Here is a 26,064-nt window from a genome sequence, read left to right as displayed (position 1 = left end):
TGAAAATGTTATCGACACGCCGCATTTTTCGGACAACGCTCCACAACCTGCTCCTGAAGCGTTGTCGAATCGTTTGTATGGGCAATATTTCCATAATTTTTAAGCTCTGAGTATGGTGGGTTTGAGGCAAAAAAGGCACAGAAGCCCGAACACTTTTCAAACACCACTACCCAACCGATGCACTCAGGAACGGTATAGCAAAGGGAAGGAAAACCCGGGGAGCGGTTCATAACCGTACACATTCCTAACGAAACAATCACGGCATGTTTGCTGAAGCATGCGCTTGCACAAGAAATCGGATAGTCCACATCATGAGCTCATACACATGACATCGTGTGCGTGTGTGTGTTTGAGGGGGATTGTGCAGAAGCGTTCGCTTGGGCGGCAGGAAAATTTGCAAATTTAATCCAAACGACAGCACCTGTATTACGGTTGTTTATTTTTCCTATCGAACGTACGAGGAAAAAGGGGTTCCAACGTTGCTTGGTCATGGTGAAAAGAGGCAGATGGTGTAAATTGGATCGTTCCATAATAAACGTCCATGCGAGCCGGCGTATAACGGAGCACATTAACGCGATCCACACATTGGGCCGGACATGAAACAGCTTGCCTTCCTTTTGGAAGATCCGAAGGGGGAATACTTTTCATAACCCAACTTTTGTTCTTTTGCATCCACATAAAATTACACAATCTATGGGAGTGCTCAAATCATCCCACAGCAGCCAACAGTTGAACCGCAGCTGAATGTGTGTGACCAGCAACTAGAAAGTATCTTCTTTTATCTTCCACCGTACGGTTCCTGGAGATGAAGCAACACCGTGTGAAGTAGAACTTTCATTACCTGCGTGCACTGACTGTTATTGAAATTTTCCATCCCACAAAAGAGCACCTCCGGTAAAGTTATTGCAACCTGCAAAAGGACGGGGGAAGCAAGCTTATGAAGTTCACAAAGGTAGTATGGAATGCGTTACAGATTATCATGGCATCTAAGAAGCTAAAATCTAAGCCTTTGACCTATGACCGAACACGCAAGCATAAAAGGCGTGACTGTACGGTAAAGAATGAAAAGTGCCCATAAATTGGAATAGTTTAACGAGCTGCACGTCTAATTTACATATTGTACAACGCGATATGATCAATCAGTGGTGATTGTGCGTAATACGACCTTGGTCCACTAATGGCTTGATGGCGACATGGTTCTTTATTGGTGAATTAGTTTGAAGCATATTCTTGGAAAAGGTAGTCCTTTTCGATAAAAACACAAAAATAATTGTCTTCAACCTTGACTGTGTTTCATTTAGTTTAAAGTACCATGCGCCTCCATTTTCGGAAAATATTGGCCGTAAGGTGTTTTGTAAACAAATATAAATTTCGATTATTTTATTTTAATGTTTATCAATAAACTTTAAAAAATTTATTAAATAATTTAATTATACTCTCGCCCCCACGAAATAATACCATCGAGGCTAAAACTCTTTCCTCCAGCATGGACTAATGGAGGCGCCTGGTATTTCACTAAACATACCTTTTATAGCAACCACATGACAGACCCACAGACCGTTGGGTCACACGAATCGAGAATGTACAAAATTAAATTCCGTATCGGAAGATATGCCTCTTATTACGACTCGAAACTATTGAAATTTTACAATTTTAAACGATTCTGAAATATAATTTAACACATTTAACACTCTTTAGAACACAAAAATCAGGACCCCAGCAAATTCGATTATGTATGAGTTTGCTCTATTTAGCCTAATTGAGTCAGCAACTGATCGTCCCTTGTACATCTTCAAACCTTTTGCAAACATCGTTTGCCCAAAGTTAAGGATCCTGATTGACGATTCAACATTCCATTAGATAAAGAAGTCTATTCCATTAGCAGCAAATGTTTTCGGCAAGTCGTTCTACAGTCCTCGGCTGAAATTGAAACGTTCTGCAATCAATGTTTCCTTTCTGATTTGTTTGTAATCAAATTCAAATAATCTTTCCCATTAAAAAAACCAGAGGAAGAGCATGGATCCGTTCGTCCCACAGCATGCCAGTGCGTGCATTATGTTTGCAAGTGGGTGAATTTGATTTTGATGGATTCGCTTTGATTAGTTTCTGGCACAGACCTGTGGTGGTATGAGTATGAGCTGTCGGATATTTATACTGTTTGGGGCAAACGAATTTATGAATATCACACCATCGCATTTCGGGCACGTTTTGCTGGTGGGAATGAAGGAAGCGTAAGCTTTCCACCTCGGTTGTCTAACTTATCCATCTTTTGACTTACTTCATGTCTCAATCTTCGCCGTTAGCGGTACCGAAGTCACGTTGGTGAAACCTCTCCGACGCCGTGGGGTGCCAAGGGGCGTTTTTACATCGGCATGAGGAAAAACTCGACCTGCTGCAACGGAACACCATCATTATTCTACCAGTCCGCTGAGCAAATTGATTCTTCTCTATCACACTCCATCACCGGTTCACCTTCGAACCTTCGCCCGGTCCTTTCTCCGATAACGACGGAACGCACCGTCTGCCACCTTCCAATCAAACGCTTCATTGCAGACATCATGCCATTTCCATCCCACCTTCTGCTCTCTTCGCGTGACATTATGTCCATTTACATTTCTTTTGCACGGACGTTGATGGCTACGGAAAATGGAAAAAATAATGCTCACTTTCCACGCCAAAGCAAACATCCCTGCCGCCTGCTGGGGCTTTGCACCGAAAGATGCGGAAAAACACTCACAAACGGTCATCAACAGTCAGTCCTGGCAGAAACAGAAGCAGCCGGATGAGCAAATCATTTGATGTTGTTTGTTTTTGCTATTTCGAACGCCACCGGCTTTTGCAACATCATCATCCGACGCCCTCCCGGACAAACGGTTCGGGGTGGCTTGAGCAGTGCCAAACCCAACACGGCCATCATAGCTGTCAAAATTAACAGGTTCAACACACACACGCTCCCACACACACATATAAACACACAACAACACCCGCCACACGCCCCCAAGTTCCCGTTTTTTCGTGGAATCTCTTCACGGAGAGAAACGAAGGTCCTTTACTTGCCATTTCACTTCGAAATGATTACTTAAAGTATTCGTCCCCGCATTCGGGAACGCAAAGAAAAAACAATTCTTGCCGTGTCGCCTTAAACACTCCACCAACAGCCCCAGCAAACAGCAGGCGACACGAGCCGGGTGTGTCCGTTCCGGGGCTTTGGATCAATTTCGATTGAAATGTATTCGAGCGTGAGCGGAAAATCGGCAGAAAATGAAATTCGCGCTCCACATAGCGGTTCAACACCCGGCCACTCAAGCGGAACGTGGGAACAGAAGGTGATGTTCACCTTTCCGTCATCCGTTCCCGCCTTGCGATGCGGAAAGGAAGCGACGTTACCGATGCAGATAATATTGAAAAATTGAAACAAAAAGCTTAAATAAATTTTGTTTCACTTTTGCATAGAAAATTGTTCAAACGGGAAAACATGCTAGCTAGATCATTTTAATGCCAAAAGGTTGTTTATTCTGTAAATCTGCAGCATCTTTTTCTCTATATTCAACCGTCCTTGTCGGGCGTACATTTAGATCAGATAATTTCAATCCTAGTAGAAATGGTCTCCCAAAGTAAATGGACGAGGCAAACTAAACTTTTTAACATTTACTGTGGAGCGAAGGACTTCTTAGAAATTGGGTTTCCTAAGCTTGGATTTTTATCTTGCAATCTATCTCAACCGACGAGCACAGATACACGGATACGAGCCATGCAAATATCGGCTGAGAGGATCCCGTGAAAAAGGATCCCTTCCGTTTCGGTTGATAGCTATCTTTTTTTCATTTATTACTACCTTTTCGCACCAAAAGGAGCACCCATGCATGCCACGAAAAGATCGTCCAACGGTTAGCCATCTGTGTACGACCGATTGAAGGATTCTTGTAAGTCACAGTTCAAAAAGAATGTCGACCCAAAACAACCGAGGAAATCCCTTCGTACCATCGACACAATATTTATCATCACTCGTCACTTGTCGTCCCCTCTCCACGGAGGTTCAATTTTTCAATCACCGAAATTGCCCTATTCTTACATCACAGATCTTTCTATAAGCAAAGCTCTGGGCCGAAGGGAATTTCCAGGCTGTTACGCAAAAAAAACAAGACACATACTGGAGGCTTAACTATTCACCCCGAGGCTGTAAACTGACACATGAGCCGGAAAAAGGCATTTTCGAGGAACTTGTTCCTGCATGAGTTATCCGGACGTAGGAGGAAAATAACGGGATGGTTACGCGGTCCGACACTGATCACATCCCAATTGGGTGCCATTGTTTGTCAGCACTTGTTTTCGGGATTGTCGATCTGGTACAGGACGTTTTTTGAGTATGAGTTTGTGTGTGTGTTTTACAGATGCAAATAAACAGGATGCAGGGTATGAAAAGGGAGGACAAATATGTTTTCGGAAATATCTTTTACGCACTTGCATATATTTTTCGTACAGGGAAAAAAAACGAACGAGCCATAAATCAAACAAAATGGGTTTTACTTTCACACGGCATGACGATTTGTAACGGTTACGACTTTTTTTAACGATCGGAAACATCGTTTAGGAAGCAAAGAAAAAGAAAAAAAAAACCACGCACAAGCACGCACACAACCAGTGAATTGATGATTTACAAAGTTGGTATAATTTCTGATAAGAACAAAATTCAAAATTGATCACCTTTTATGCAACTCTTCTTGATTGGTGTAGTACTTGTCATATTTAATATTAGCATGAATGTTGCTCAATTAAGTAAAATAACCCAAGCCAAATTTGCTGAAATTTTACTGAGAGAGACAATAAGAGTTAAAAACGCAACCACACGTAATATATTAAAATATAAATTCAAACCCAAATCAAACATCCTTTTTAATTTAAATTTGAATGTGTTTCAATTAAACTAGTTTCAACATTAATTTAGTTCTGTTTGCGTTCGGTCGTGTTTCGAATAGATCTTCGTTATTGTTATTTTTTAGTATTTACAATGCGTGATTTTCAAATATAAAACTAATGTTAATTACACGCGATTAGAAGATTCTCTGTCTGCTGGCGGTGTTTTTAATGAGTCTCAATTAATACACATGGAATCACGGTTCAGTATAACATAAGAATGTAATACGATCCAATGGTTTAAATAAACATTAATTATAAAGATAAACATGAGAAAAAGGGTAGAAATGTTCTCGTGGAGGCCCTTTCGTGTTTCACATTCTGAGAATTGAATATTTTCACTTATATTCAAAACCAGACTCGTGCATATTCAAACCATCCCACGATGATAGCACATCAAGTAAACATCTTATCTCATGTAAGCAACCAATTTCGACAAGACTTATTCGGTAGCGACAACATCCACCCCCAAGTGGTCGTTCAATAATAGAAGGTTTCGCTGGAAAAAATATCATTTTATCAAACAACTGCGACGATAAGCAGGAAGGAATTTTATTTCGATTCCTGAGTGGGCTGAGATGGAAGCAAGGAAAACCGGTACAAAAACGAAAACAAATCATATCGAAAAATGAACCTGACAGCACACAGGACGACCTGAGCAGAACTCATTTTGAATCCCATCAGATAGCTTTGATGTTTGCCGAGCTTATATGCAAAGCGTTTCAAAAAGGGGATTTGTTTTTGATCCGTTAAATCGAAATCTGTCTAGCTGAAGCCTTCGTTGCCATCGCCACGTGCTGCAGATTCCATCATCGCATTGCGCATTGTGAAGCTTGTGCGACGATTTACAATGGGCACCGGTTTAATCGTGCCGGCTCAGCAGGCTTTTGACATTTCATGTAGGATGTGGGCAATTCATGAATTTCAAATATGTTTACCATGTTGTGACATTTTTGCACGAAAGAGCCAGCCCGGTACGCACTCGTTTCCACGAATACTTGACGTTCAATATTTCATCCAAAAGGGCTCTCCCGACTGTTTGCCATTATACTGAAATAACTCGTCGCAATCATGCTAGCAGCTCGTTTGCTTGGAAGCAATCAATTTGGTCAAATGATGGAGCATTTGAAATAAACGATCAAAAATCTTCAACTCAAGCACAGTGGAACACTCTCTTGGATTTTTTTCATATATTCCAATTACAGAGACCCTGTAATATGCCTTTGATCATTATCTGTTTGAACTGTGCAGTCAATTTTGAAAAGTGGACACAGTTCATTTTCTGGAAGAAATTAAAAACGAGTATAATTTCAAGGATTTCAATTTAATAAATCGTTTAGATACATTGTGATAAGCTTGGAAGTTATCCCATATCCTGTTTAATGACTGTAAGCGTTGTTATCGCTCCCATGGAAGCAATACAATCCAAGCTCCAACGATGAAGACTTCACTTGTGAAATGGACTTGAAATTTGACCGCATAAGCCCTCAAACAATGTTTTGCAACAAAATGCGAACAAAGAGAAACACAGCACACCACATTAATGATAAAAAGCGGGTCGAAGTTGGGCTCGCGACAATGTTTTTATGTGGGTTCCCCGGAAATTAAACGCACCTGGAAAATGTACCGCGCGAGGGTGGCTTCATCAATGCTCATCTGTATCACACGCGCCCAAGCTGCGACCATTTGGCTATGTCCGAATATTCATTTCAATGAAACTTAATGTTTGCCAACTATGTTTCGTCCGGCAGACCATCGGGTGGAGAGTTTTTCATGGCTTTCACTTACACTTTTGGTCAATGTAGCCCTATAACAATATTGACTTTGCCCTTCAGGTGTGCCGGCTGGTTCGACTCGTTAGAAAAACAACATCGTCTGTCGATGGAACGGGAGCGATTACGAATACCAACTTGCTGTTGACCATGCTTCTGAATACGCACTACGAAAATATACCCAAAATAAACGCAGCAATACTCAACCCCAACGCACTCAAAATATTTCCCTTTCATGTGCCATTGGCTACGAAATATTAAACGGTCAGAAACCTAGCTTCATCCACTTTGCCGCTGAACTATCGAGCGTTGTATTGAAGGTTCGAGTTTTTGCTATGCTCCAGGCTTTCCCATTCCACCGGAAAGGTTAACAGAAGCTCACTTCACCCAAAACACGTCCTCATCATAGGGAAGGTAAAGAAAAAGCGATTCTATTTAGCTGATGAAACTTGGTCCAGAAAAAATAAAGTCAAGTTCACTGAGGGCGCCATGTTGAAAACGATCGGATAGTAATCAAATTTTCTAGAAGAAAAAACAGTCACTATTTTCTAGACAAACGAGAATTTTATACGATATTTTCAAATTTTGTTAACATAACTTTAGTAGAAGTAATGTTTATGGAAATATGTCAAAGTGGTTACATACTCAAAAATAGAAATGTTTGAACAAGGACGAGCATTGTTTTTCTACAGTTTATAAAAACACAATACTGTGAACTACATTAGGTCCCCTAATTTTCTTTTTTTACTCTTTTTTCACGCTGAAATGGTATTAATTAGCTTCACTATTAAGCTATTATCGTGTGTTTAATAATATACGCCGAGCGTTTTTTGGATCAGGCGATACTGCGGTTGTCTTTTGTTGCATGATTGATGGCATATCGATGGGCTCAGTGTTTGCAGTTCTCTCTCCACATTCTATAAAAAGCACACTTTTGGAGTGGACACCATCAGAAACAGAACGGGCATAATTTATTTCCATCCACAAAACTTCCCGCCAGACGTCCAGGATACTGACGGAAATGAGAAAAAACTTTTTCCATCCGACCAGTCATTAATAATGGAAAAATGCGATGTTTGTCAATTCGTTCTCAGGTGGCGGGACAGAATGGACGTTCCTTTTTGCGGTCATTTTGATAAAACCAAATTTTTGCATTCACGAACTTTTTCGTCATTAGGACAGTTTTGTGAATATTCTTTTGTTTATTTGATGGGAAAATTATTTATGACATGGAATATTTAAACAAACTATTTGTTAGCTCGGAGAAGCTTACAGTATTAAATTTGAAAACTTTTTTCAAAGAAATTGTTTGAAGTCCCAGTGGGTAAACAAATTCTACAAACGGTAAATGAAAACTTCTCCTGAAGTCTGTCCATCAACTATCTATGGCTTCTCCCGAGCTTCCCTTCAGTCAGACAAATGTCACTTCATAAATCAACATGTTTCTTTACCGAACATCCCGTCGATACGACCCAACACGGATGGGAAAGTGTTTGTCAAGCTAGTACACACTCAATGTTGCGATCGTTGTGTGTTAGACGTCGAAGCTGAAAAGTGGTGAAGCAATTCGTTCACAAGCACCCTTGTGGTTTATTTATGGACTGCAGTGGTTAAAAAGTGCCGTGGAAATGTAGTCATCATGTAGAAACAGCTCCGTGACGACGTCTGGAGTGTTGTAGGAACCAATTTCCATAACAAATTTTGCACGCCCAAAACGTGGTCGACATCTTTGGTGGAGAGGTGACAATGCAAGCAAAATAAATCACACCCACTTTGACCGGAAGCCCACTCGAAATCGCGTTTGCAAATCGCTCATGCATCAGCGCTATGATTTAGCCTAATTAAAAAATCACTTTCAGCTTTGCGTCCATGATTGATGGTGATCCGTTTCGTTTCCCGAGCTCACCACTTATTTATCATTTGCCCGTGGCAAAGCTGGAAACCACGGCAACAGATAAACTTCCCTCCCTTCCGTCGCCGGTGGAAACCAGAGGGGAAGTTTGAAAGAATATTCTTTTATACTCGCCACCACCATCACGCTTTTCTATAGCCGGTTTGATTTACGGCAGGGTTTAACGCGAAAAATAAAGCGAATTCATCCACCACCCCCGCTCGATCGAGCACCATCGGGAAGGAACATCTCGTGTTGTCGCACGGAAGCCATCGTTTTCACTTTTTTTTACACACTCTTAAAATTGCAGACAAAGATTTATGCCATCCACGAGCACGAGCGAGAACCACGCGGGTGGCTGAATAACTTATGGTAAAGTTATGATACGCGCTGGCGATAAGTATTGGCGCAAAGTTTTATTCTTCATTTTGTGCTGTCGATCGTAGATTTTAATTAAAGTGAGAGCTTCTTTCTTGTGGCGGGTACTGATGCATGAATCATGAAACATGAGCAGGAAACCTGACAGTGAAACGAAAAAAAAACACATCCTCCCGACGCTACTTCCCAGAGACCCACATTGTTTCATTTTATTTTCAACGCCCGCAACCCTCGGATGTGGAGAACCTTTTTGAAAAGGTTGCGTTATACTTCGGAGAACTCTTTTAAGAATGTCTGACAACATGGGTTAAGTTATGGCCCGCAAACCATTCTCCGTGGGTTGAGAAAAATCCATCCAAGTGCGCGTTGCGGCAATGGGAACTAAGAATCACTTTGTAACCGTAATTGTGATTAGCAAACTTAGCTGCAGGGCAAGTAAACTCAAGTGTTCGCGTGTTTCCACATCAAACACCATGTGCCGAACATGCCGTGAGTTGCGCCATACAAAGTACAGCATAAAAGCGGAAGCATTATCGTAAACACACACACGCACATACAACAACTCCTCTTCGGGGGGCACGTGGAGATCAACACGTTTTGCTGCCGGGTACAATTGCTCTGGAATTTTTACTCACCCCTTATTTTCTGCTGAAAGGAATTGTTTTTTTTTCTACTCCAAGTGGACGCAAAATTTTAATGAAAAGAGAAAGAAAACAGCGTTCCAAACGGCAGCTAATTAAATGGCGCACATGAGCAAAAAAGGGATTTAGCCGGAAAGTTAGTCAACAGCCGGACGGGCTGCGGACCCTTTTTCGACCGGGTTCGAGCCCTCGTCGTTACGCCCTGCGGGGAGAAAACACCCGAACATTTTTCATCGACATCGGCGAGAAGGTGTTAGCACGCCGTTGAAAGCAAATGTATTATATATCACTCGTACCAGGCGATCCCTGTAGAAGCTGTGAACAAAGTTCTGCGCGTTGTGATCTAATATTTGTTGGGAGCGAGAAAATAAAAACCTACAGACTGAATTAAGCTCCGACACAAAGGCCCGCTGGGAAAAGCGCATTTCCACAGCCGCAAACCGGTACAGCCCGGCGGAACACGGATTCGGGTCGATTACGGTTCCCGGTTGGCTAATTTGCAACCAGAAGCTAACCCCTTTTGCGCTCCGTTAGAGCCCGATCCGAAAATTAGGTTAATCCGACGGTTTCACGTTACTCTCCAGCCGCGTTTCGCTTCGTTTCTGGGGTGGTTCCGTTTTCATTTGCGTTAAAATTTAAGTATACTGTTCTGCGCATTGTGCCAGCGGCGAGCGAGCGAAATTAGAAAAGGGCTTAGCAAACCTGAACTCGAACTCGACCAAAAACTGTAAACATTCCGCACAACTTCGACTTGGATTTCACCTCGGGGTCTGGAAGTAAAAACATGGTGTTTAGCTTTTTTTCCGGCGCTTCTTGTGCTCCTTGTGCCCGCATAAACATTTTTCAGTGCCATCCTTCGCGACAACACTGAAGTCGATGTTTAAAAAAGAGTCTGTTAACTAGTAACATCGTTATCAGGGAACGTTAATCACTTCATCGAAACGGTTCATTGGCTTCTAGATAAAAACCCTGCCGCGGGCATAAGGCAACAGTGAATATAAATAAGGTCTCGAAGCTTTCGTCAAGATAAAATAGAAAAGGCTCAACAATATCGCACTTGGCAACGCACGACGACAAGAAGCATTTCAGTAGTGGTTTTTTGTTTGTCTGACATTTTTTTCTGGCTGAAAAGGGTAGGAAATGTATTAAAATGTTAGGAAATACCGTAAAACTGTCTTCTGGCATGTCGTTTGGGTTTGATAAACGAGCAGTTCTGGGTTTTTCTCTCATCGGACGAGCATGTTTTACATTCCAATGTGATGTTTTCTATCTTGTGATTGAATGTTTTTGACAAGGTCTGTTTCTTCATGTTTTTGCTGTGTTTTGTACAGCTTTTCGAAAATAACACCGCGAAAACACTTTTTTTAAGATTGACTTATACACATTAAAGAAAAACTATTTTTAACATCTTATTGCATTAAATAGAATGATGAAGTTCATCGGCAATTCGTCTTATCGAGTCTCTACATCCATCCTTGACCCACTTATGCATCGGCTGTCCGCACACCTTCAACGTTCGATTGTTGTTTGTTGATTGATCTAATATAAAATTTATTATCGTATTTATTTTGAAATATTTACGAGTAATGACTAAACCCATTCCCCTCCTCCCCTCGCTCCCCCTGAGCGGTGCGGTTGCCGTTGTCTTGTAATTTACGAGAATTACTTTCTGCTTATTGCCCCTTCTTCCATCGTTGAGAAGAAACGCCGTATGTCAGATGCATTGGTCGAAACAAATAAATCACACCGATTGGAAAACTAACAGCGGAACGTCGAAACAACCAGCGTCGGCAATAATGGAGATTTATGGATGTGGAGCAAGTAGTAACTCACTCACTACGCTCCGGCTCGGGCTGATTAAATTATTTGTTCTAACATACACCGCCACGCGGGAGCCCGGAAGGGGGTGGTAACGAAAGTGTTTTGGGGAGGTTTCGCGAAACATGGAGGTGTGTTTGTACGGAGTGGAAGGTGAGGAAGAGAATGAATGACATACTTTTGGATGCTTCATATGAGATCTGGTAGAAGTGTTTGGTATCGATTTCCAGTCGAATACTAAGAAGCCAACAATTTATCTCTCGACCATTCTTCCTCTCGTTTATACCTTGCCATCATCAACCGAGTATGTCCTTGAAAGGAAAAAATAATGCTAAGTTTGTTCCGGTTTTCGAAACCTTAAACAGAACAGCTTCCGTCGAACGTGGAAATTAAGGAAGCACAAGCATTTATGAAGTCGAGTAAATATTTCTAGTACAAAATGTTATTAATTTCCTATTGCCCTGCAGTAAGTTCAGGTTCGGCGCGATATTACCCCCAAGCACCGAGCACCAACTTTTCACCAACAAACGGGACAAACTTCGTACGAAATCCTCCCCCGAAAGGCAATAGCTTCAAGATAATTGTTTCCTGTCGGGCGTAGTGTTTGCCTTCCCGCGAAAAGTTTGCACGTTTTTTCTGGAGCAATATCCACACAGGTACGATAGAATGGTGCACCGAAAACCGGAGGAAAACGGAATGAAAAATTATCTAATTACCGGACACAAGACCCAACATTTGTATGCTTGTCTCTGCGACGCAGCAAAACTTTTATAATCGGAAGCTCGGTACGCAAGTCGGAGCGAAATTTTCGACGCGGAATAAAAAAAATTTGCCCTCGACAGCGGCGCTCGTAGGAGCCGTGAGATTTTATACCACCCAGGGGTGGAACAGAGAAATGGATGGAAAATGTTCTTCCCCCCAAAAACTCCCTTGTGCATGGCGAGATAATTAATCGAAGCATTTCGCAGGTTCTAGCCCACGTAAAACCGGACATTTACATGGCAACAACCATGGATCCCTTAGAGATTTATGCCCGTTGTAGAGGGAATTATTCAGTCTTGTATTTAAAAGTCCATCCGAACTTTTAATCAAATCCTGACCACAATTTTACGTGGTGTGAATTTATTTCAAATATTCCTTAGTTAATTCATTGCTGGAGTTCTGTTAGTTGAGGCATCAGTTGGTGCATAAGGCAAAGGAGCATACAACATTTTTAGCTACATTTAACATATTTGAGATGTTCAACATTCTTCATTCGTACGGCGTACTCGTACAATTTTTATATTTTCTGCATCCGACCTCTTTCTAAGAGCCAATCCAGCTTGGATTGATGCCCTGGGGAATAGAAACAAGCACGCACACACACGCCATGGCAGCGAGATCAAGAGAAACATCGCCACAGTTGAACCAAACCGGAAGGAGCGCCCGGATGCTTAGGAAAAATTCGCGAATATGCTGGCATTAGCGACACAAAGTCAGCCCCCGTGCGCTCGCCGGAAAAGTCAAATGAATTCAAAACCGGACTTTTTATCATCAGCTTCCTTTCCGTCGCTTACTTCCGACAAGCTTCCTACGTACCGTGGAAAACTTTGCCCTTGAAAAGCGAAGCTGGGGCGAAAAGCGAAATTCGTAACGAATTTCGAAGCCTGCAAATGCTGGCCACGGTTACCTCGAAGTAAAAGGAATCCCAAGCTGGCGGAAGGTAAATGATGCGGGAAAACGTTCGTCCGCTGAATTTTCTCGGTTATTTACGGATTTTGTACGATATTTTCCAAGAATGCTAAACAGCCCGATGAATCTCCGCTGGAACGTTTTAATGCGATCAAAATGACTTTTTTCATGCGCACTTCTCCCAATGGTACGCATCAATTGGACGATTCGCTTTTCCTTTCCAGCCTGCTGTGGCCGTACAAAAAAAAAAAAAAATTGGGACTTAATGACCTGTTTGTGATTTTTCAGAGTATCAGATCGCACGATTTATCTATTCCTCGCTCAACGAAACGCTGCAATTGGCTGAATAGGTTTACAACTGCAAATAAAATAAGACATACCTGATGAACGAACTGTAATTTACGGTCGTGAATAATTGCATTACTTTGAATGATAATTCCCACATTCAATCAAGCTTAACAAATTTATTTGTTATTTTTGATTTGAAACAAAATGTTAAAAATAATTTAAAGAAATTTCAACATCCCTATTGCATTGAAAATTGCACAAAAATGAACAACACAGACAACACTTCAATGCTCTTCTATCACAGGGTATCGAAAAAGTCCTTAATAAACAAAACTTTTTACCATTACCAAAGTACATTCCCTTGATTGTACAATTTGTGTGCATGTGTGAGTACTTTAACTTTAACACTGTGAATCTGTGGAAGAGATCAAAGCCTGATTTCCTGCGTTAACTTGACGACTCGTCTCACGGTAACGAACCAAATTCAATATAACGCAGAGTGTAATTGAGTCGTCCGTAATTAGAGCTTCCTGGCGTGTCTGTTGTCACAATTACATTTCATTTTCGCTAGCTTTATGTCATATTATGCATCAGAGTTGTTTCGGTTAATCAAGTTTTCTTCGTGTCGAGGACGAGATCCTCTTTTTGTTTTTATTTTTCTATAGGCCCCAATATCGACCCTTTTACACCACCACAGGGTAACGCGTGTATCAAATAAAACATGAATGACATGAAAGCGAATTATTAAACATAATTACAATGCGTGCTCCCATTTGAATCGAACGCATATTCAAAGGAAATCAAGTGCATTAATCGAATCAGTAAAACTCGAATTTGCATTTTCTTGCCATAACACTCATACTTGGTTTACGTGTCCCAATTTATTCATCAGTTTTGTTATGAAATTAGCACATGCATATGATGGTTCATTTGCATTGTCTCGTTTTAACGTTAACGAGACTCAAACAAACATCAAACTTTAATTTGATATTCACTTATTTATAGTTGATGTTTGCACCAATTGAATTTTAATCACCATATCAATCGACAGAGTGTCATTATTCCTCCTTAATTAAAACAAACAAGTTCATCGCTAATGAACTTATGTGCAATTCGAACCCTGATCAATATTCAATTGATGTTTGAATAATTAACACCGTTCGTGTCACTAACATGATATAGTGGATTAATTAACACCCTTAAAACAATTGGTTTTGCATCTGATCCATGGTGCATTCTGTGTCACCACAACTTAAAAACATGTTTTAATTGGATTAATATCATGTTTTCAATGCCCTACATGGAAATGCCATATCTGAAAATAAAACTACAAAGCCATTACAATTCTTGGAAAATCCAAACCACCCGTGTCGCTTTCCGCGCAATAGAAGGTGCGAAATAAAGCCACCATCATCAATAGCTTGCAATCTCCAAGCGGCGGAGTGCTTCGTGCATTGTAGTACAATGTTTTTCCCTTGCCTCGTTTATGCTTTACACAGAGATTACATTCCACGAAACTTGCAACACAAAAGGCGCACAATAACAACTGGGACCAAGCCCAACCCACAGAAACCCCGAAAGCGGAGGGGTTTGAATGCCAGCGCTTTTCCAACGCGAATTGATAGCGATACACGCCATGACAAGATCCTGCCACTCCTGGTCTACCGGCGTCCTCCGCAACGTCGTCCGTTGGTTTATTGCATCCCCAAAACAACGGCCAGATGGTGGCGGGCACAATGGCGAATAGCCGTCACCCGCGTGCATCATGTTCGCGGTTTTATTTATTTCCCTTTTTTGCTGTTGTTGTTGTCGAACCAACATCGGGGCGAACGGTTGGCCATCGAAACGATGTTACGGAACACTTGTACGCCCGCAGATTAGCAGACTGGATGATTGTGGACACGCTGGGGGTAGAGGGAAGTGATGCGCCATTAGGAAAATAAAAAGGAAATAATAAAACAAAACGCGCTGCCAGTCTCCTCCGGGACTCAGGAAACGGGAAGGAGCGGCCCGATGACCGGACAGCGGCACTAACACGCAATATAGGCAGACAAACCGTCCGACCCACATACGAACTTACACATACACATGTACACATCCAGCCACAAGAGCCCTTAGAAAGGCATGCGCTCGGCATCGATTCATGTCGATCGGATTTCGATGATGGTAACGAAAGATTATCCCGATTGTTTGTATGTATGTGAGTGAATGTTGTTTTTTTTCGAGGATATTCTTATCATCTTCCACCATCGCCATCGTCGAGTGGTACGATGAAATTACAGGCTAATAAAATTCCGATCCCTTATCTCGACACCGAGGCCAAATACAAACAAATTATTTATTTAGAAGTAGAGCGAATGACAGATGACCCCCGATTGGTTTCCCATTTTCCCCAATGGCTTTATGTGGGCCCCTGCTTACATTGATACCGTGAGAGAAGGACACGGGCAGCGCGGTGGTGATGATCAGTATCCACAGGATGGTGATGGCGAGCACGGTGTTTTTCTCCGTCCGTATGACCATGCTGGCGATCGGATGCACCACCGCCAGGAAGCGATCGAGCGACATCAGCACGAGCGTGTAGATGCTGGCGTGAGCCGTCACGACGATCAGGTACTGCACGCTCTTACACCAGAGGTCACCGTACGGCCAGGACGCCAGCACGTAGTCGGTGGCCGTGAACGGGATGCAGAAGACGACAAACAGCAGATCGGCGACGGCCAGGTTGATGATCAGCAGGTTGGTGGTGGAGCGCATCTGCGGGTTCGAGAGGACGACCAGCACGACCAGAGCGTTCCCGAGCAGCCCCGTGATGCCGATGAAACCGAAGAAGACGGCCACGATGATCGACACCATCATCTCCGTCTGCAGTTCCTCCTCCTGCGATTGGGTCGGCCCGGCGACGGTGGTGGACGCGGTCAGGTTGATCCTGCTCGCCATGTCCACCAGCTGCTGGGTGTAGTTCTGCAGTTCACTAACCATGTCTGCTGTTTTAACACGCTATATTATTTGGATACTAGGAAAACACAAATCTACCACCAGTCACAAGGATTCGGGAATTTATCGAGCAAATTTATCTGCACTTATCACAAGACGACTTAACGCTACACAGTTCGCCATCGTTGAGCCGTAAAATTAATCTTTCCCTCTACAGGGAGCTTGTAATTTATTCACGTTTCAATAAAAACATTCCACTATGGTAGGCTTTTCCTTTCCCTCGGTACAACTGGGACATTCTTCACCGAAGCAACAGGTTGGAACAGAACAGGTAAATCATCATAGAGGTTTCACAGGGGAAAATTGTGCGCACTTCAAAACTTCATATCGCCACTCCACTCGAGTGTCGGCATTTCTCCTTTCACCGTGAATCCTGAACCACTTCATAGATCATCACACGGCCCAGGGTTCACAACGGCCGCGGAACTATCATGATTCGACCAATCCGTACGCACTGCTGCTGTAAGACCACTCCATTTTAATTAACGCGTCCAGGTACACTAAACGATAGGACTTGCACTCAACTCGACCACAACTCTCGATGGATGCCGAACGTAAACTGACAGCACGGTCAGCGATCCGACCGGAGGAAAGCAACAGCTTTCGGGCGAGAAAATGGGAAAGTGAAAATCGAGAAACCGAAGGCGAACGATGAAAATGGAGAGCACGCGCGATGAGAATAGGCCGGCAGTGAGTGAGAAGGTTCAAGTTTCTGTGTTTTTTTGCTCCTTCTACCGAGGAAAATACGGAAACACGCTCGAAGGGATCAACTGGTTGGTTTGGCTTGTATTCTTTTCTTCGATAGAATGCGGGGGTGTCCTGTCGGCGTAGCTGTCGTTCATGGTTGAGGCCGAGTTATGAATGAAGCCAACGCTCACGCACTTATTTGGACGTGTGTTTGACTTATGCTGTTACCGTGGTCGCACGTGCTAGGGAACGTGATTAGAGGAGGTTTCTATTATTTCCGAAAGTAACCGAAAGCTACATTTTTTCTTGGTACATAATAATAAGGTCCTTGAAGGATTTAAGCTGAAGAAAGAGAAAACGCATTAGAGAACATAGAATGGATAAAAACCTCAAAATAAAAACATACAAGATACAAGTACTGGGCGCCTCCATCGCCCACGTGTGTCATTTTAGATAAATTGTTGAATAAAAAAGATGGCTTCTGTGAAATAGTAAATCGTTTGAAGGAGTGTTTTGGTAAAATATAAATTGGAGGAAAACATTTTGCAGACCGTATGGGTAATGAAAATACGATCATGTATTTGTTTTAGTTTCATTCTATTTCTTTAAAGAGCTACAGAGTTGAGGATTTGTATCATTTGTACTCGGCAAATATGGCATTCAGGCAGCTTTAACTTAAGGTACTGTTCCCAGAACGGAAGCTATTGAGTAATTCTAATAGTCATTCTCACAACAACAAGCATTACAGGGACAATAGCTCCTTCTTCTGAACTTGCATATAAGGAACATTTTTTACAAATACTAGCTGGTAATGTATCGGTGCTGCAACTTCCTTTCACATTATACAGAAACAACCCTAAACATCTGGATATTTGATGTTTTTGGTCAAATTTATGTTTCAGCTAATGGGAAACAATATGTTAGTTGTTTCAGGCAAAACTTTGCCTTGCTTTTAGAAACTTAATTTACTTAATTTGAACTAAACTCCATTCCCTATGTTGATTTAGATGGTGGACTTTGAATTACCGTCAGAAATTAAAGCTTGCTTGGAGTTTCAATTCCGCTTCAACTCAACTATATAAACTGTCAGCCAAATTGTCCGTCAAATGGAAAACCAAAACAACGTTGTTGTCATTCTGGTTTCATAACACAATACGCCGGGAGCTGAAACAGCAGTGCTGCTGAACATCGGTGTAGAAATTAACGAAAATGGCAAACAGCAGGCTTGAAAAGATCGGAACAATAATCACTAGGTAAACATGAACGTTCCATTAACACAGGATGTCTAAAACCAACCTTAATCATTGTTTTCTGCCCACAGAACACAGGGTCTACTAAAGTCCGGTGCATTGAAATTCGACGAGCGGCCGTTGTGGTATGATGTTGTGACGGCTTTTCCTCCGAAAGACGAACCCCGGTTCGATCGTCCGGCTCCAAATGTGTCTGTACGTCCAATTTTCTATGCAGAAGATACTATCCGAGCGTAAGTTTTGGGAATAGGAATGTATTGTTCTTCACGTGTTAATCATCTTGCTGTCCCCTCGTAGGAAGTTTCACAAAACAAACAAAGCCTTGTTTGCTGTAAACCTGTTGGATAACAATAATCGTTCGGCAACTCAACAGTTCATTGAAATTTATCAAAGCCTGGCCAGTCAGGGTGCACTGGACGAACAAAAGGTGTTCGAGACGGCGTTAGACCTTCTGGAAGACAAGATGCGTCAACAAAGAGAGAAACGTTCTGCAGAAAATACACCTCAAGACCCTATTGTAACTACTGCACCAACAGATACGGATAATACGGTAAAATTGCAGGATATTTTTAAAGATTAAATCGAAGAATAAATCGTAGTTCTATCTTATTCACGGCAGGTTGTGTTGAAAAGGGTTATTGTCGCTGAAACATTTTACTTTCGTACGCTATTACATTCATCAAAATATTTCAGAATAACTTCTTATTTACTAAAATTAGAGATAAAACTATCTCGATTTATTGTTCCACATTTTACAATGTGCCTTTGGATGCTTGAGCGGGATTAAAGAAGCTGCCTCAAGCAGCTTCAATCTAGTTTGAAGCCATTTAGTTGAAACTTCAAACCAAAACTTATAAACCAAAAACCATGCGCATTCGTCAAAGTTCATTTAAATGGGAGGTAGAGTGATTCAGTCTTAATCAAGAATGCTGAATCGACAATGAAAAATCGCGCGTTTCATCTTCGTGGTACGCATGATGCATACTAGAGAAATATAAAATTCAATCAAATAAAAGATCGTTCAATTCTCTTCCTTTGGTCAAATAAAAAAGATATCAAAAGTGACAGTCAAAAATTGGTAAAAGAGTAAATGAGGCCCCGGGCTAGATTCTCCTCTTCCTACTGGTTCACATTAAGCGCCTGAAGCTATGCAAAGCACGACGCATGCATACTTTTCAAATATTTGATCGCTAACGGTTCGCTTAAAAGAACATAACGGTTTAAACTAATCACGCAGTGGAGGTTGAATGCGGGTTAATATACTTTTACATGTTAAGTTACTGTAAGTTACTAGTAACTAAACTATACCACACATGATGGACAGCATGAAACAATGAGTTTAGCCGAAGAAATGATTTGGAAACGGCGGCGCGCCCGCAGCGAGCGAAGCGAGCGGACTGCGCTAGGTCTACCGAAAAAGAGAGTTTGTTATAGTTTTGAGAAATAAGGGGGGCCCGTGGGCCCCCCTCATACCGCACCCGTAGGTTGATTGCGTAGCCGAAATTAACGGTACACACTACGATTCAAATACTCGTAGGTTGAATTTAACGAATTAATGTATCACCAATTGCATACATTCAGTTTAAACGTCTACAAGAGGTGTACCCACGATCGAAAACATGGCGGCCGGGGCCTCATTTACTCTTTTACCCAAAAATTTATTTCAATATGGCTGCCATGGTAACGGGATGGCTTTACCTTCTCCCATAACACCTTGGTTCTGATCCCTTCATTCTTTGGTGCTATCCCTTTCCCACACAGGTTTCTTCACTGCTTCACTGCAAAGTCGGAGCGCGTTAGACCGAGCGAAAGTGCGCTTATTGTGTAGTTTGAAGTGAAAGTTTCGTCACGAATCCACGAACACTCGATTAACCCACGGCATAAGCGTCCCGCGTGAAGAAAACGTGTCGTGTTATCTGTGATTTGACGCCGAAAGGTACGTGTTGCAATTGTGCCCCGAATCTTCGGATGCTTGGCATGACGAGGGAAAAGTACGCCTGCTTGTCTGTCCATCTTTCCCCTCGAATTTATGGTTTGTGTTTAGGCGATCGCAAGCATCACGAAACGCGCAGAAAGTGAATGTTGGAAGAATATCTGAACTCGATGGTTTCCTCTTGTTGTGAAGAACTTTAATTTTCACAATCGTAGGTCATGGGCTTCGCCGTTTGCCAGCGCCAATATGGCGTCCATTCGAGGGTTACCTGTTTTAGTAGGCGAGCGGTGGGCGAAAAAGAGCGCGAAAGAGCGGCTTGTATACGTTTCTCTTTCCTTTCCTCTTCATAGTACCGGCAGGCGGGACTCTGGCGAGAGTTTCCCGTGGCCACCGTTGGCGGCGCTAGTGTCGCTTTGTTTTTCTCACCGTTTTCGTCGGTTGTCGTCGGCGCGGGAAGCGCGTCGTCGCGGGGTTGTATTTTGGGATTGAATGTTTTCTGTTTACAATCTACACACACAGCACAAAATGACGGATATCGCTAATCTACAGCAACAGGACAATAGCAGCTTCGACGCCGGTGACTGTGGCGGTGGTGCTGGTCTCGACGACGCTGGTTCAGGCAGTGCAGCAGGTGTCGGCAACATGAGCGGCTACGACCAAGGCCAAGGAGGCCCGCCCGTGAACGAGGATGGTTCGTGCTGTCTGCGGCTTCGGGGGCTTCCGTGGAGCATCACGGAGGAGGAGATCCGCAGCTTTCTGCACGGTGTCAACATCCTGCACGTGCACATCAGCGTGAACCCGCAGACGAAGCGACAAACGGGGGACGCGTACATCCGCGTCGCCTCGGTCCAGGATCGCAACAACACGTTCTCGCGCAACAAGCAGAACATTGGCCACCGGTACATTGAGATCTTCAACGTCACCGAGGAGCAGTTCGAGATGTCCCTGCAGGAGGTGGACGATGGCGAAGACGGTGGGCCGGTGGTGAAGCTGCGCGGCCTGCCCTGGTCCGCCACGAAGGATGACATCAAGATGTTCTTCTGCGGTAAGTATGGCGGGCCACTCTGCGTGTCGCCCGAAACCGACCGGAAACCCTCCGACAACCAAAGGCCTTCCTCCACCCATCAACAAATGCACCGTTCACACTCTACTACGTTCCCCCCCCCCCATTAAATGGGCGTAGGACTGGAGGTGACACACACGTCGTCCGCTGTTGTCCTCACCCTACCCAAAACATTCTCACTACCACCTCCTTCACCCATCTACTGCCGGCTATTCGCGGGGTCTTTCTTGGGCCTCGTCGGCTTTCGGCGGCGTCGGCGGCGGCCAGGGTGTGGATGGGCTCGTGGGTGTGGGATAAGGCTGCGAAGTGGACTCGCACACATATGAGCGTGAGCTTTGTCATGGGCATCGGTTCGTCTGCCGGAGGGACATCTGGGCATCTCCTTCCGAACGATTCCTTCCTCTGTTCCAGCATCTGTCCCTCATCCCATTCCCTTTTCCTGCAACGAAAAAAAAACAATCAGAAATTTTGGCCCCTCCCGATCATCACATCCTTTCCGAACCCAAAATAGATCCCATATACACAATTATCAAGATATGAATGGAACAAACAGAATCAACGTGAAAAAAAAACTAACCACACTCCAACAGGGTTGACGATTAAGAATGGCTATAATGGGATACTTTTACTACTGGACAACCTGGGACGGGCATCTGGGGAGGCGATTGTTGAGTTTGCATCCGAGGCCGATGCTGAAACGGCCATGGGCAAGCACAAAGAGAAGATTGGGAACAGGTGGGTGGTTCGTTTTTGTTATTTTTTATCAATTGAAACAAAACAACAACAGGAAAAGAAATGAAGTTACAACAAATACCAATACCGGCTTTTGAGCAAACCCTTGAAGGAAGTAGTTAGTAAATAAGTGTCCTTGCGAAAATTTTTAATTTATAATTAAGAAAATACCGTGCCCTCTGGGTTTACATTTCGAACGCGGCCTTAACCAACTAGCGGTCATTTTTTACGTTACTACAGAACAGAATCCTTTTAAATTCTCATCTTTTTTAACATCTTGGGAAGAGAGTACTAATTTCCTGGCACACCCTTAAGTAATTTATCGGTTTTTTCCCTGGCGAATGTGCTCAAAATTTTCGTTCTTTCCCTTCGTCCCTTTAACGACATTTTAACGCTGCATAATTACTGAGGCGCTCCACTTGCGCGACCCCCTTGATTCCCGGTACTTACTGCTTACATTACAATGCCGGACACGCCAGTGTCGCGGGTGTTTTTTTTATTTCTCCTGTTCCGAGGGAAAAAGGTTCGCTTGCTGCAGCTGCTGGTTTCCACCGGGTATCGGGCTGCTGATCGGGGTGCGCACTTAGCGCTCGTCGGAAGTGGGCATCAATTGTCGGTGGAACGTTGGATTTGTTTGTTTGTTGGAAAACCTAATAAGGGAACTGTCGATACCGATCGAGTGGAAATTTGTGATTAATAACACTGGTGAAACACGGGTTGGCTTTGTTAGACGGTGCGATTTTCAATTAAAATTCACTTACATATCACATCACAATATAATCATCACGCAGCGTACGAGCGAGATAAAAATGAGCGATTTTCCATCAACTACCATCAACAAATGGCTTTATTTGCATGCATTAATTTTCTATAAGAAACGTCACTTTTCTTTCCTCTCTTCGCAACTGGTACAATAAACTGCAGAGGGTCTAGTGCCGCCAATATAGTACCGTATCGACACTAATAGTCGCGCTTTTAATTTTGGAGGCAATGTAAAGCAGATTACGCTATCCGATACCTGAAACAAACATTTTCCTTCCGTGGGCCAGCAAAACGCCGTTCACTTTCGCCACAAATTGATTCACTTTATTGAAGACAGGAGTACATCTGTACGGATTTAATGATAAACCCATCGCTCATGGAAACGATTTAAAAACGCTGTACTGGTCGGATCGTCTAATTTTATTTGTATTCTCTTTTCTCCCTCTCCTTCACCAACCCGTCCCGTGTGTTGTTGTGATATCCCACAACATTTATGTTTCCTTTTTGCGACCATTCCTTCCCCTCCCCGTCCTGGTGGTGAACAATGTATGGCCGGGTTCCATCGGCAGATACATCGAAATATTCCGCAGCAACACGCGCGAGATGAAGCGCGCGGAAAAACGGATGAGACGCATGACCCCGTACGGACGGAACGATCGCAGCTCAAGCGGCGGTGGCTACTCGCAGAACTATGGTCAAGGTAAGGGATTGATAAATTTGCCCCAAGGTTTGGTTTATTCATGTTTACCTGTTCTTCTCTAGACTACTCCGATAGCCCGATGGGAGGATCCGGTGGCGGAATGGGTGGTGGATGGAACGACCGCTCCGACGGTGGGTACGGCAATGGTGGCAATGGGTACAACGGTGGGTCGAACAACGGTTCCGGCAGCGTTGGTCCGATGTACTCGTCCAACAACAATGGCAGCCCGAACAATTCGGGACTGTCGAACAATTTGGGCAACATCGACATCTTGCGCCTGCTGCAGGATCAGCTAAGTAAGTACTTCCATTTCAGTCGATTCCTGGCCGTTTGTCGTTCGTGCAAAGTAGTTTGATTATGCTTAAGGCTAAGGTTTGAGAAAATTGAGTTGATGATTTATTGTTTTCCATTGCTATGGTTTCGTTCTGCTCAAGTAGAGCGAGGTGGAGGCACAAACTATGGATCGGGCCGTGGCGATAGTCCTTCCGGTGGGGGCATGAGCAGCGGTGGCGGCGGCGGTGGTGGTGGTGGAGTTGGTAGCGGTGGTGCAAGCGTGGGCATCAACAGTTACAGCACCGGCGGAGGCGGATACAGCTCGGGCGGAAACGTTGGCGGTGGTGACATGATGATGAACATGGACCGTGGAGGTGGCAACGGTGGAGGTGGTGGTGGCTACCGTTCGTCGGGGCCGATGTCGAACAGCTACAACAGCTACTCGTCCGGTGGAGGCAGCGGCATGGGCGGCGGTGGTATGGGTGGCAATAGCTCCGGCATGGGCTCGTACAACAGCAGCTACGGGTACGGTTCCGGCGTCGGGGGAGGCGGCGGTGGCGGCGGCGGTGGGTACGGTTCCATGAACAACTACTCCAACAATGACTTCTCGAGCGACGAGCCGAATCTGTACTGTGTCCACCTGCGCGGTATGCCGTTCAGCTGCGACGAGCAGGATATCTACGACTTTTTCATGCCGCTCCGGCCGATCAAGTGCGTCATCCAGCTGAACACCCGCAAGCGCCCGTCCGGTGAGGGTGACGCGTACTTCGAGACGAAGGAGGAAGCCATCAAGGCGATGCGCAAGGACAAGGAGAAGATGGGCACGCGCTACATCGAGCTGTTCGCCGGCCAGCGCAACTTCGCGGCGGGTGGCGTCGGGGGCGGTGGCAGCGGAATGGGCGGCAGCATCGGTGGAAGCGTCAACTCGTTCCCCAAGAAGTACTTCAACTAAGTTTCGGCCGATCCCCTTTTCCCGGGGCCATTCCCGGGCACGGAAGGGAGACGCACCACGCAAGCAAGAGATTTAAGTTCGTCTTCGAAGTTCACTATCCATCAACAATACCTCACATGCTACTTTCGTCCCGTGCAAGGGCACTTCCGGGCCCACGATCCGTCTGAACCATGTTTTCCCCTCCTTTGGACTTCGTGTGCCAACTAGCGGAAGGGCACAACATGGACCCATTTAGCGTTAGGAACCCCTTCACTCTGAGCCTTTTAATCTGAACTGACGCACGCGCATCTCGCTTTCGGTGCGCCCTCCTATACATATTCCTTTCTTAACACTCGTTTTCTTTCCTTTCTTAAATTTAAATGAACACATTATGACACAGCATATTGAAGCGATAATCAGAGAAAAATTGTAACATAATAAACACACCCCTATATTGACTTTCGGATTTGAAGATAAGCGGTTGGTTTAGGTTTGCAGTGTTTCGCAACCCATTTTGTTCTAACTAATAGGTGAGCAAGCGAAACATTTGCGGCCGCTAGGCTAATGATAATCGATAAACAGTGGTGGTGGTGGTGGGTGGGAGAGATTTAAATCCAACGTACTCCGAGAGATGACTGGATGTTTTTCCGAAGCATGAGCATCGTAATAGTAGCTGCTAGTAGCGTGGTTAAGAGAAAGTAACTCAATTATTATTACGGCACGATATAAAACTCATATTTACTATCGGAAAGAGAGAGAGAGAGCATATGGGATAAGTACAAGATAGAGCGAAAGAAAATGAGAAAGCAAGAAAAAAGAAACATAAAACACTTAATGACGAACGAAACAAAATCTAGCTAAACGAAAACACAAATATACTAACCATTTTTTTACTAATTGGTAAGAGACCTTCTCACAGCAAGTTATGCGAAAGAGAAGTGGTTCGATTCTAGCTTCCGGTTTTTGCGCGTCGCTCCACATAAGACACTTTCTTTTATGATGGTTCAATGATAATATTAATGAGATGCAACCGACGCTCCCACACTCGGCCGTTTGGTCCGCAATTTTCGCAAGATTCGGGTACGATTCTGTAAAGCTACGAGAAGGGCGAGATGAAGCTGACATAAAACGACAGAAATAAATATGCTGAAACACAAACACACACAACACCGTCTCCGTTTTCCAAAACAAAATACCTTCCGCCACGGTCCGGTGGTGGTTTTGGTGCCTCTTCCGGGAAAGAAATCTACACGTGTGAACTATTTAGCAAGGTGTGTCGGATGGTTTTTGCCGGCGGTCCATCTCATGCGGTTGCAATTTGAACCTGCCGTCGTTGGCTGGTGTGGATTGGATTTCGTTTTTT

The 26,064-nt window shown here is 43.8% G+C and overlaps 4 protein-coding genes across 7 annotated transcripts in view; 2 read left to right on the top strand and 2 right to left on the bottom strand.

Moving 5' to 3' along the window:
• Window positions 1–16,355, bottom strand: part of LOC131271478 (allatostatin-A receptor-like) — a 33,754-nt gene extending 17,399 nt beyond the window's left edge. Inside the window, exon 1 of the mRNA XM_058272922.1 lies at window positions 15,795–16,355. Coding sequence (XP_058128905.1) covers window positions 15,795–16,355 — 561 coding nt within the window. The remainder of the gene's footprint in view (window positions 1–15,794) is intronic.
• Window positions 1–26,064, bottom strand: part of LOC131271489 (vesicle transport protein GOT1B) — a 433,296-nt gene that overhangs the window by 263,970 nt on the left and 143,262 nt on the right. The gene's annotated exons all lie outside the window — the stretch shown is intronic.
• Window positions 18,194–18,923, top strand: LOC131271485 (small ribosomal subunit protein mS23). The gene is made up of 3 exons (XM_058272930.1): window positions 18,194–18,310; window positions 18,379–18,540; window positions 18,605–18,923. The coding sequence occupies exons 1-3, from the start codon at window positions 18,267–18,269 to the stop codon at window positions 18,885–18,887; spliced, it is 489 nt and encodes a 162-aa protein (XP_058128913.1). The 5' UTR covers window positions 18,194–18,266; the 3' UTR covers window positions 18,888–18,923.
• LOC131271462 (heterogeneous nuclear ribonucleoprotein H3) lies at window positions 20,080–25,862 on the top strand. 3 transcript variants are annotated; one of them, XM_058272903.1, is made up of 6 exons: window positions 20,080–20,243; window positions 20,790–21,285; window positions 21,894–22,038; window positions 23,367–23,497; window positions 23,560–23,793; window positions 23,932–25,862. In XM_058272903.1, exons 2-6 carry the CDS (start codon window positions 20,883–20,885, stop codon window positions 24,720–24,722), a joined length of 1,704 nt encoding a protein of 567 aa, XP_058128886.1. In that variant the 5' UTR covers window positions 20,080–20,243; window positions 20,790–20,882; the 3' UTR covers window positions 24,723–25,862. The 3 variants fall into 3 exon arrangements, with proteins under 3 accessions (XP_058128886.1, XP_058128885.1, XP_058128884.1); XM_058272902.1 differs by having other exon boundaries at window positions 20,760–21,285; window positions 23,935–25,862; XM_058272901.1 differs by having other exon boundaries at window positions 20,760–21,285.

This window comes from Anopheles coustani, chromosome 3 (assembly GCF_943734705.1).
Source record: "Anopheles coustani chromosome 3, idAnoCousDA_361_x.2, whole genome shotgun sequence".
NCBI lineage: Eukaryota > Metazoa > Arthropoda > Insecta > Diptera > Culicidae > Anopheles > Anopheles coustani.
This window is presented reverse-complemented; position numbering and strand designations above follow the sequence as displayed.